At 48.6% G+C, this 12,937-nt stretch overlaps 1 protein-coding gene across 1 annotated transcript; it reads left to right on the top strand.

Moving 5' to 3' along the window:
• Positions 1–5,621: 5,621 nt before the first annotated feature.
• LOC120706472 (SUN domain-containing protein 1-like) lies at positions 5,622–10,042 on the top strand. Its single transcript, XM_039991129.1, has 2 exons — positions 5,622–6,740; positions 9,442–10,042. Exons 1-2 carry the CDS (start codon positions 5,724–5,726, stop codon positions 9,745–9,747), a joined length of 1,323 nt encoding a protein of 440 aa, XP_039847063.1. The 5' UTR covers positions 5,622–5,723; the 3' UTR covers positions 9,748–10,042.
• The last annotated feature ends 2,895 nt before the right edge of the window (positions 10,043–12,937 follow it).

Raw genomic sequence — 12,937 nt, 5'->3', positions numbered from 1 at the left:
GTAGTATAAATAGGTAAATTAAAGTTCATGTGTCCGGGCGTGGTACTTTGCACTGGGCATTGTTTCTCCAAGTTCAAGCTCGGTCAAACAATAGACCATCAAGCCTTACGATAACGATATCCACCGAGCAAGTTAATTAGATGAGAGGTATGTTTGCTTCTCCTCTCTAGTTGTATTGACCTTGGTGCTACTCTCCTTTTCATTCCTCACCAAAGCTCTGAATTATGTTACCATATGTGTATGACCGTTTCTTGCTTTGTCATTTGGATAGTGTTGAAGCCACTCGGCTTTCCCTCTTCTTATTAATACAACGTGCAGCTGCTCTCCTGTCGGTCCCGTTTAAAAAAAAACGTATATACCCATACTATATCTAAGAAAATATTATATATAAAGCATGCATCTCATATTGTTTTTCATCCAAAGCATTCGTGTTCGTTAAGACTTCCATCAGCAAAACTGAGGAAATAAAACAAAAAACAATACATCTTGCTCGACCTCCCCGTCCGCTTCTTTGTTCCTGATCGATCCAGGACTCGCTGCACTCGTAGCTAATAGCCCGCGGTAGCCAGCCTCCAATTTACAGCTCTCTTTTTTGTTGTCCTGGTCCCCACTCCCTTCTGATTGTTTTCTTTGGCAAGATATATAACCGGACTTTCCCGCTTCTTCCTAAGAGCAACTCCAACAGATTGATCTTCCCCTTTCCACTTTTTCTCAATATAGGGGATTGATGTTGAAAAAACCTACTCCAGCAGATTAATTTTCCATCTCTCTTTCCTCTTTATTTTTTCTCAATCCCCAATAATTTCTCTCCAATCCCCAATAGAAAGGGGAGACATCACATCTCCCTTTCCATATAGAAAGGGGGAAAATCAATCTGCTGGAGCACTTCTTCCATATATGTTGAAATTGAGAAATGTGATTTCCCTATATGGTGAGAAAGAGGAAAGGAGAAGATCAATCTGTTGGAGTTGCTCTAACGACCTGCAGTTTGGTGACGATTACATACGACGATTGATCCAAAAACTAATAGATTGATCCAAAAACTAATAGAGGTGCTGAAAACGGAATGAATAATCATGCATACTTGGAGAAATCTCCAGCCAATCGAAAAGGAAGGAAACCGCTGACCTGGACAGACACCGAGAATGAAAGAAGTGCGCGCAAATCGGAGGGGTTGTTTGGTTTTAGAGGCTAAACTTTAGACCATATCACATAAAAAAATCTTACCATTTGGAAGTATTAAATGAAGTCTAATTACAAAACTATTGCAGAATTCCAGGGCTAAACTGCTAGACAAATCTAATGAGGTATATTAATCTATAATTAGCAAATGGTTACTATAGCATTACTGTAGCAAATCATGGATTAATTACTCATTAGATCCATCTGTCAAAAAAATATAAACAGATTTTATTTGATACTGGTAACATTACTTTTGACTTGATAGGAGTTAAAACCAACAGCACCTGACTGGCGCAAAGAGGAAATTTTAAAAGGGAATCATCATTCATTCCACGCACCACGAGTCCACGAGTGGAGGGGGATGGCTCCATCCACTCAGAAAGAGGCTTATTGTTCTCTTCCTCCCGGCGCTCCAGATCAAAAGCGAGATTCCCTCCGCTTTGCGCTGGTCCACGACGATTCCCGTCCTCCTTTCCCGCACGGCCGGCACGCACGGGACTGATCGATCCACTATTATTCCCACGGCCGCAGGCGACTGCAGGGCCCGGGAACACTAGTTGGTGATCCATCCGATCGCGGGAGAATAGACGACGGGCCGGCCCCGCCCTTTTTTATCCTGCCGTTGTTGTTCATTATCGAGCAACCAGTCGGAGAGGAGTACCGCCCATCCCTGCATCCATCACGGTAGGTATCGATCGATCCGGATCGGAGCTCGCGACGGCGTACAAGTAGCCGCGCGTCGGACACGGACACGCACCGCGCCGGCCGCCGGGGTCAGTTTGTAAACCCAACGGCCAATTTGCCACGGGCCTTCGGCAACGGCGACGATAAGCAAGGCCGGCGACGGCGCCAGCTGGCGCCCGGCACTTGATCGGGTCGAATGATTAGCGCAGAGAAATGGGGGCGGCGAGTGCTAGCATCAGGGGCCGGGAGGGGGAGGCAGGCTTCCCGTGTGATTACGGCTCGCTTACGGGTCGACGGCGTCATGATTCTGTCCTCCACCGCCACGGGCGGTGATCGAGAGAGAGCGGAGCGGAGGAGCGCGCGCGCGCCGTGGCAGCGACTCGCCGCGCGCTCGTCGGGTGATGGGGCCGTCGCAACCGTAGCGGCCAGCAGCTTTTGCGCGCGCGAGGGGGCGGAGCGGAAGAGTGCCGGACGCGGAGTCAGTGGGGAGGGTGGGTTGGGTCTGTGCGGGCGTTCGGTGCGCGCGCGTGTGGCGCCTAGCTGCCGACCGGCGAGCGACCAGCGGCGGAGCTAGCTCCAAGAAACCCTCAAGCTAGGCGCGCAGGAAGCAATCAAGATTGGGATTCCCGCGCGCGTCAGCTGCATCGCCGCACGCATCACGACTACGAGTACTTAATTTTGCCGGCGATCGTGCAGCGGTTGTTGACCCCGTGAGGCCGCCCGAAACCACGCAACGCGTCATCTCTCCTTCCGTTTGGAGCCGTTCGCCACTTGGCTAGCTTTATTTTCTCCCTGCCGCCAAGCCAACCAACTAAACGGGCTCAAGAGCCAAGCCGACGACACGGCGGCCACGCGGGTTTTCTTCGCGGCGGTCGTTTCTTCGCGGCATGTTTGTCTTGTCTCTTGTGCCCCAAATTGCGGGCCGCGCGCGGAGCAGGTGCCCGCGCGGCGGCGACGTCCCTTCCTATCTTTTCTTTCCTCCTCTCCTCCCGTCTCGTTTCGTCCCGAGCTGAGGTTGGTGTGGCCGTGCGCCGGATTTGCGCGCGCGCGGCGTACGAACGTGAAGCTGACATCGCCTGGTCCTCAATGCGCGACGATGCCCGGTAGTTTTTTCCCCCTCTGTTTGTTTAACGGATTATTATCTCTTTTAGATTCTTTTTTTGAAAGTAGTACATCTCTTTTAGATTATTATTACTGCGAGGATTGGCGCCGAGAGATTATTGATGTCGGTTAAGGATTGGGTGCGGGCAAAGAGCCCGATCGGCGGCCACGCACACCGTATCTGATCGCACGATTATTCAAGAGGATTCCTTGCGTGCTAGTGCTACTCCCAGTTTACCAGCAGAGAGCTCCGAAGAAACGCCACTCAGAAATATTGGGGAGCGCATATTAGAGGTGTCATGAAATTTCATTCTCAGTAATTAGCAAATGATATAGGATTTTTGATGAGCTAAATCAACAGGGGAACTCAAGTCCCCCGGCTCCCATCTGGCAATCGCTCATTCTGAAAGGTCCGACGAGTTTGAGTGGCTGGTGATTCATCGATATATGTGTCAGACAGTAGGAGGCTAGGAGCTACTAGTTTGCAGCATGCAGTGGTGTGCAACCACTGACCCATATGTATTTTTAAGATTATTTTAAGAGAAGAGACAAAGAGAAAATGGTAAGTATTTTAATTGAACTATATATTCTTTAGTCTCGGTTCTCCACCATGCATATGTTGGATGCACACTTCTACATGTTAAAGTCTACATTACAATACTTCCAATTTTGTTTTTTAGAATGTTCGCCCCTTTTTGGTGATGATCAAAGTTGTGTATGCCCCTAGGCAATTCATGTCAAATATTTCTAGTATGCACATTCATAATGTTTATGTGCAAAAATGTGCATTTTAGTATATTACACTACTCCATCCATCCCAAAAATATGTCATTATATGATACTCCATCCGTTCTAAATTATAAGTCATTCCAAAAATCTTGGAGAGTCAAACCATCTCAAAGTTCGACCAAAATTATAGAGAGAAATATAAAGATTTATGGCATCAAATAGGTGCACTATAAAAATATAGCTAACAAAAAAATCTAATGATACTTAATTGGTATCATAATGTTATTATCTTGTCATTATAAATTTGGTCAAACTTGAAAAACCTTAACTCTCCAAGATTCTTGGAATGACTTATAATTTGAAACGGAGGGAGTACAAAATTTGTGCCAAAGTACAAGTCATTTTACCTTATCTGGTAGGTGCATGTGCATGCGGCCAAATTTGGGATTTATAAAAGAATGTGCATCGCAGCTTCGATATTCTTAATATTTTTTGTTGGATATTTTTGTGCGCATACAAATATGTGCCCCTCATATTTTAATAATTATGAATATTATTATCTGCACAAAAGTATGTACATCTCGTCTGTTGAATATTTTTTGTTGTATGCAAAAACATATTGATGTTAATTATTATTACAGTGCATAAAGCTCGTAAATCTCTTGTAATGTCATCAATTTAGCTTACGTGATATCTCGTTTAATGAGATTGAAATTGTGACAGAACTATGAACGAATGATCTTAGCCTAAATTATATAGCCTACTTCGTCCGTTCTAAATTATAGGTCATCTTAGCAAGTAACAATGGATGGTCAATCACATTTACAGTTGAGTTCAGCCACGCTTCTCATCTCTTTGTGGTGCATTATATGTAGTACATGCGTCTTGAACCGTTGAATGTTGTCTTAGAAAAAAGTATATATACGTGTGCTGTTACTACAGACAAGGCTTCATTTCGGAAATGTAGCGTGCAGAGGGCGGACACACGCGATTCATTTCTTTTCCCCCGAATAGACACACGATACAGCGTGTAAAACACAGCCCTTGTATGACGATACTTTTTATTTGCAAATACAACAAGCATTTGTATCAACCAAGAAGAAGGAAAAAAGAAATGAATTGCTGCCATTCCATCGAAAGAAAGAAATGAAAGTTCTCGCAAAAAAGAGGAAAGAAATGAAAGAACGTCCTTTAAAAAAAGAGAAATGAAAGAAAGCCAGAACGGGACCAACCAACCTACCCGACCCAAAAAGAGAAGAAGGCCGTGGAAATTTCGGCCCATTACTCTAACACCCGGCTCAAAAGGCGAGGAGGTTCAAACTCTTCTAACTGCGCAATCTGGTCAGGAAGTTTCCCTAAAATAAAATGAAACTTGTCAGGAAGTTCAGTGCGAGTGCGACTACCCCCCCCCCCCCCCCCCCACTCGAGAACGTGACTTTACGGTTGGTTCTCAAAGTGGCATTTCTCTTGTCCCAATCTCCTAATGTGTAGCAAAGGATCCCCTCAAAAAAGTAACTAAAAATGCTTACAATTTATCCATCTAATTTAGGAGGCATAGGTTCAGTTCCACAAATTTTGGGCAAAGGGTAAATTCAATTCGGAGCCTTTGTAGCCATATATATAACAAACAAAAAATAAATCAGAATTGCCAAGAAGGAATATATGAAAAAACAATCACAAGCATGTTTTTTTTTGAAAGAAACAAGCATGTTAACGTTACAACAAGGAAATTTCCTGGAACAAGCAACGAATCTACTGGAAAACCGCCTTGATATGGCCCATTCAAGTGTCCCCACCGCGTCAGTGAGGAGAAAGCACAGGGCACCGGGAAAGGAACCGGCGAGCCGGCCGAAGCGGCGCCGTTTCAATTCGGCGCGTTGGTGTGCTGGATCCCTCGTCTTCCCCGGCCCGCCCGCCCGCTTCGGCTTCCCCCAAATTTCCCCAGCAAATTCGCATTCGCATTTGAGATTCCCCCCAAGTCCACCCCGAACCCCAACCGCCTGCCTCCGCCGCCACCCTTCCTTCCCATGGCGTCCCCCTCCCTCGCCGCCGCGGCCACCGGCCCCGCGTCCTCCCCGCTAACCCTAGACGCCATCCCCCTCGCCTCCCGCTCGCCGCCCGCCGCCGCCGCCCCGCGGAAGCGCCCGGTCCTCCTCCTCGACACCCGCCCGCACCCCGCCTCCCCGACGCCCCCGCTCCTCTCCTCCACCGCCGCCGGCGCCGCGGTCGCGCCCGCGCGGCGGAAGAAGCCCTCCCACCCGCCCAAGCCGCGGTGGCAGACCGTGCTCAGCGTCGCCGCGAAGAACGCCGCGCTCCTCGCCGCGCTGCTCTACCTCGGGGACCTCGCCTGGCGCTGGTCCCACCCGCCCCCGCCCTCCCCGCCGCCCGACCGCGCCGCGCTCGAGGCCTACGCCGCGCGCGTCGACGAGGTCCAGGCCTCCCTCGCCCGCACCTTACGGATGGTGCAGGTGCAGCTCGAGGCCATCGACCGCAAGATCGACGGCGAGGTCGGCGCCGCCAGGGCGGACCTCGCGGCGCTGCTGGAGGAGAGGCGGCTCGCGCTCGAGGGCGCCCTCGCGCGGCTCGACGCGAGGGCCGACGAGCTCGGCGACGCACTGGCAGGGCTCGGGCGGATGGATTTCGTCAGGCAGGACGAGTTCGAGAAGTTCTGGGAGGAGGTGAAGGGCAGCCTGGCCTCGGGGTCAGGGAGCGAGGTCGATCTGGACCAGGTCCGCGCCCTGGCCAGGGAGATCGCCCTGAGCGAGATTGAGAAGCATGCCGCAGATGGGATCGGCAGGGTCGACTACGCCGTGGCGTCGGGTGGGGGAAGAGTTGTCCGCCACTCGGAGCCCTACGTGCCTAAACGTGGTGGTATCTTCAATGGGTGGCTGGGTGGACGTGATGCTGACCCTCAAAAGATGATTCAGCCCAGCTTTGGGGAGCCTGGCCAGTGCTTTCCCTTGCAGGGTGGCAGTGGGTTCGTGGAGATCAAGCTAAAGACGGGGATAATCCCTGAAGCAGTCACTCTTGAGCATGTCTCCAAGGTAAGGCTTTTTTTTTGCCATCTGGAGAACTAGCAGTTGTATCATGCAATGTGTTTGGTTATCGTTTACAGTGTTTAGTTTATCTGTTTCTTAGTGTCTTCCAATTAAATCATGTATGAATATATGATCCACTTGGAGCAGTAGGATGTGCCAACTCTCTGTGAAAATGCCAGTAGAACTTAGCATAGTTGCTTTACATGTTTGTGTGAACTGCAGGGAATTTTTTCCACGTGATTTCATTTGACCAACATGAAAGAGTATATTGCTCGAACAGTTGTGAAACATTTAGTTGTTAGAGCTTAAAAGATCTTGATAACTAAAGGCATCATGCTTGTTGCATTATGTCCTATCTTAGCCAATTGAGGGTAGAAGCCTTCTCCAAGTAAACTATGTTAGCATTGTGTCAAATCTTAGTTAATTGAAGATAGAAGCCTTCTCCAAGTGAATTATGTTTAAGATTAACATTCTTGACCACTCCATGTCTTCATGTGTAATGAACTATTAGTTGTTATTCCATGGTTAATGGCTATCATTATACATGCATAGACTACACATCAAAAATAAATCTTACAGTAGCAATCCTTTTTATGGCTATCTGTGATATGCTTATAATATTTGGACAACACAAAAATCCTAGTTCACATGAATGTTCTGCTATTGAATTCTTTTGTGCTATATGCCTTCATTTCGATTTGAGTGTCTTTGCTTTTGTAAACCTTGCTTCTGAATTGAGCTGTTCAGTGAATCTTATTGAATAGATTCGAAGAACCAAAATCATCCTGTGAAGTTGTCCACTCTTATGAGTCATACTGTGTAGTTGTCCCAGATTATGACCTTACATGATTGTTGGAACTGTGTATGGCTGGGCATTTGGGTTACCCAAAATTTTCGGGTCGGGTATTTCGGGTTTTAGGAATTTCGGGTTTCCAAAAATGCTACCCGAAATCAGCTGGGGAAAAGTAGAACCCGAAAATTTGGGTTCGGGTTTTACCCGAATTATCCGATAAAAAACCAGCGGAAGGAAATTATGAGAAGATTAATTAAGAAAGAACAAAGAAACTCCAAAAAATCTATCGCCTTCTCCTAGCTTTGCATCCTCATTAAGATTGCCTATTAACTGGAATGGAAAAGAAAAGAAGCAGATGGAATGAAACATGAAAGAAACGAAAGATCCATTGAATCCTCTCAGATCCTAACATCGTCAAGCATCCAGTAGCCCACTCACGACATCACCATGGGTCCGTGGTCTCGCCTGGGCAATAAGCAATGAATGGAGACCTCCATGAGGCAGCTTGCGGAGGGTCGGAGAGACAGGACCTCGCGGGCGGCGCTGTGGCTGACCAGAGGCGGAGAGGAGAGCGACGCCGGGGCCTGCACACTCGCGCAGTCGCGCTGCCAGTGACCGGTCGGGGGCGAGGGGCGTCGCCGCGTCGAGGAAGCTCAGCGGCAGCCGGCGGGGCTCATGGCTGCCCTCCTCGCCTCGCTGCTCCCGCTAGGGCTCGGGCGCCGTCACGCCCTGCCGCACGGCGGCACGGGCACCCGTTGCTCGGGGGCTGCGCTTGGAGCCCTGGACGGTGGCGTGTGCTGGAGATTTAGGGGAGCGTGGTGTGAGTTGGTGGCGGCTGTGGGGGTGTTGCCGTGTTGGTGGGTTGGTGCTTGGCATGGGGGTTGGTGTGTGGTATGGGGTGTTGTTGTGTTGGGCTGGTGGGCTGCTTAGAGTTAGGGTTAAGGGGTTTCGTGGGCTGGGCTGCAGTGAAACATACTTGGGCTGAATTATTTCGGGTAGTTCGGGTACCGTGGTCCGATACCCGAATTACCCGTAATAATTTCGGGTACCGTGGATTGGAACCCGAATTAGTGTTCGGGTTTTTCGGGCTTAGGTTTTTCGGGTTTGGGCTCGGGTTTTTTGCGTATGGGTTTTGGGTTTCGGGTATTTTGCCCACCCATAGAACTGTGCTAGCAGAACATTTACTGTTTAAATTTGAGCCCTTTATATGATTATGTTGGCAGTGTTTAGTGTTTAACTGTTCCAAACTACCAGATGCAATTGTTTGGTTAGGGCTGCATTGATGAATTTAATGAACACAACTCTGTTTATCTCAGCCTAATTTTTCCTCGCTAGACTACACATTTTGATTGTTATGTTCATAATTTTGTTTATAGTCTAGATTGCCAACCAATTATGAGCTGATGCTTTTAATTTTAGTTCTCTCTCTTGACTGTTTCGATGTCTTGTTGGGTAGCATTTATCTTCTGAATAAACTTTTTCTTTGTGTCTGTTTGAGTGTTACTACAACCAATAGCAAATAACTATGCAACCAATTTCTCCCCTTTGGCCCTTTGTTTAATTGAAGATGACATTGCTGGGCCCACAGGTTTGGTTGGTAGCAATCTCAACAAAAAAAAGGGCCAAACTCATTAGCCATGTTTTGATTAGCAGTACTTGTGGGATTCAGCTGTAGTTTACGCAAAACCAAACCTTTTTCAGCGAAACATAACTATCGGGTATTGCATTGAGCATCTATAATCAACCTCACAGGAAATTACATTTGCTGACTTTGAAGCATCATGCTATTTTGTACCTTCTCTATGTTTTCTGATTACCGGGCATCATTTAAGTCTACAATGATACTTATATTTTGTTTCAATAAGAAAATTTCCTTGGTTACACATGATTAACTACTAGGTGCATGGCATGCAGGATGTGGCATATGACAGGTCCACGGCTCCAAAAGACTGCCGAGTGTCCGGATGGTATGACGAGACGCCTGGTGAGACTCAATCAGGTCATGCTGCTAAGATGGCTGCCCTGGCAGAGTTCACATACGACCTGGACAAGAACAATATTCAGACATTTGATGTTACAGCACCAGATGTAGGCATGATCAATATGCTCCGGTTGGATTTCACTTCGAACCACGGAAGCTCACTGCTGACATGTATCTACCGCCTTCGGGTGCATGGCCATGAGCCTGTCTCTCCAGGCACCGCAGGTGTTCTGGCATGAGAGCAGTGAGGGAAGGTTTTCAGTACACTTTTAGGGCCTCTCTTTTTGTCCATGTGGTTTAGCCCTAGGATGCTATCATGTACAAACTGTAAATCTAACAATTATTTGCTGTAACCTGGTTCATTAAATATGTGATTGGCGGCAGATGTTCAGTTTGTTCATTAAATAGATATGGATGTCCGAGATCCTTATGTCCTGTAATATGTGATTGGCGGCTTGGCGCAGTTGGTAGTTTAAATATGTTAAGGCTGGGTGAGGATTTTTGCATAAAAATGATTATGTTCTGTTTTGAAAAGACAACGTGGTGAAATCTTTTGGCACTGTGAATATTTTCCTCAGTTCTTCGAGATAAATAAGATGTATTCTATCACAAGTGGTTTATGCAAGAAACTGTACCTTGCCGACGAAAATGTAGCACCAATAGATCCGCCAGATAATATTTGTAAAAATGGCTCCGTTTACTCCAACGATTGGTTATTGAGCCAATTCCTATAGGCTCCGTTTGGAATCTTGGGATTAAATTTATAAATCTATTAAGCCAATATTACTAATATTTGGACCTTGGAATCTTGGAGTAGCATACTGTTTGTGCGTTTCTACAGGTAATATAATAGATCAAAGTAATACCATCAACCGTGTACAGGTCGTGCTGTGATTGTGTGAAACATTGATGGTCCGTGTTCTGATTGTTTCGATTGATTTGTTCGGACTCCGAATAGAATTCCAATTGACAGACCAAGAAAACATTGCTCGCTTAGAAATAGTACAGATAGAGATACATAATATATTTGTATATTATTATTGACCATACGAGGGGGATACTTATATTTTATATTTCTACTATAGAGGAGTAAACCAAAAAGGGTAAGTTACGGAATAGAAAGTGAATAGAATCAATTTCCATCTCCCATCCTATGACTATACATAGAGTTATATCTAAATTTTGGAAAGTGGTGGGATGTTAAATTCTAAGCCAAATAGCCTAGTTTATTAAGTAGATTTTAACTCCAAAATAAGAGGATCCAAACGATCCTAATTGAACCAATTCCTATAATTATGACCAACGTGAGATAGATATGAGTAGGATATGTTTTTTTTTTCGAAATTACGTAGACCTAGGAGAAGTTGACTATCACTGATGCTGGACGGTCTTGTGACGCAAACCAAACAAGTTACAAGTTTGTGCGGTAGCATACTCTCGTTATAAGAAAAGGCGCTAATAAAATTATAAAAAAGGGCCGCGTAAGCACCGTTCGATTAAAATTAGCGGTTGGTATGGTAGCAATTTACTGTGACTGTTAGTATCATACAGTCAGGCCGGTAAACAAAAGATGAGCCCTCCGCTACCATCCGTACCGAAAATGCAAACCAACATGCCGTTCTTTCTGCGTGCATACCGCGCATCGAGATCTGTGCGACGAGGCCTCTCTCCTCGTATTCATATTCATATGAACGAAGATTTTCAATACTAGGGGTACTGTAGTAGGTGTTATCCTGTTCATCCATAATAGTACTGTTGTACCAATAGCGGACTATTCTATACCAATATATGTAGTATATGGAAAGCACTGTTCACAATGCACGCAATAAAATAACAGCTGCCCCTCTCACCATTTCAAAAATCATTTGAATCCATTTCAATAATTCAGATCGCACTGAGAAGTACTTTATGTCTCAACCGTCTCAGCTTTCTATCAAATCGCAGCAGCTGGGCTATAGACCGACGGGGGATACACCTTCAACAAAAAATGCAAATATATGATATTGGACAAGATGACATAAATCTCGGTACATGATTTATGGATAGGATTGAGTCTCCAACGGTTGCGGGAAACAAAATCGAGTTTTCGCATATTCATGCGTATCTCATGTTTAAATCTAATAGAATTAAATGCATATCTCCGACACAGTGCCATCTGTGAGACGGCCGTACGTGCCATGCGGCTAGGAGATGGCGTGGCGGCGGCATTGTTCACCGATTGACGGATGGTTAGTTGCAGTAAGAGAAGTATAATGATCGCCGATGAGCCGTCTGTGATCCTACGTGTGAGGAGATGAGCCGTCTGTGATCCTACGTGTGAGGAGAGAGAGAACAGGAGAGAGAGTGTGCAGGCGGCTGGCCTATAGATGTCCATGCATTCCGCAGCCCGTTAGCCCGCCCGAAGCACGGCAAATTTGGCCCGGCCCAAGCACGGCCCGGCCCGGCCTGATCCAAACCGTGCTCGGGCTGGCCCGGCCCGCTCCCCGTGCCCGGGCTTGGGCCGTCACCCCAGCCCGTGGGCTAGCACGGCCCGGCACGGAGTTAGCAGGCCGGCCCGGTAGCGGCCCGCTAACTCCAAATATGCACAGCCCAGCCAGCCCAGGGACCACGGTCCGGCGCCAAACCCTAACAACTGAGAGCCCCCCACCCCAACCCCGGCCTCCCCCCGCACAGCCAGCGCAGCGCATGCACAGCGCCCCGCCCCCTCCCCCTCGCGCAGCCGGCGCAGGCGCTGAGGAGCAGCCCCACCCCGCCTCCCTCCCTCCTGCGCAGCCGGCGCAGGGCCGCAGGCGCAGCGCCCCGCCCCCTCCCCCGCCCCGCGCAGCCGGCACAGATGCAGGCGCACAACGCCCCGCCGTCGGCCAACCTCCTCTACAGATCCGGCACAGTGGTGTCCCGTAGCTCCTGCCTCCTCTACAGATCCGTGCGGCGAACGGCTCCACAAGCTAGCCCGGCGTGGCCGGTGGACACGGCGGCGGGCATGGATGTGCGGGCCCCGTGACCCCGTCCTCGGCTCCGCGGCGCTGGCCGTCGCCTCCTCGTCTCCGACCCGCCAGCCGCCGCCGCCTCCTCGTCTCCGACGGTCCGACCCACCGGCCACCGCCTCCATTGCCGGCCTCTCCGGCTCTCCCCTAGTCCCCTTCCCCTCCATCTCCGGTGGGCTTCAGGCGGCCCGACCTCTGTTGTTGGGCCGGGCTATGTCGGGCTGGCCCGGCACGAAATCGGCCCGTGGGCTCGTGCCTGGGCCGTCGGTGCCGCCTGTGGGCTGACCCGGCACGGCCCGCTAAGTTGTAGGGCCGGGCCGGGTGGCCCGAATGGACATCTATAGGCTGGCCATACGCTCGCTTGAGCTGGTGAAATCAGCCACTCGTCTCACTACTGCACAATAAATGATAATGGGGTCCACCCAGACATGGCAGAGCCGGCTAC

This window comes from Panicum virgatum, chromosome 5K (genome assembly GCF_016808335.1).
Source record: "Panicum virgatum strain AP13 chromosome 5K, P.virgatum_v5, whole genome shotgun sequence".
Lineage (NCBI taxonomy): Eukaryota > Viridiplantae > Streptophyta > Magnoliopsida > Poales > Poaceae > Panicum > Panicum virgatum.
The sequence above is the reverse complement of the archived record's forward strand: the minus strand, read 5'-3'. Positions and strand labels throughout refer to the sequence as shown.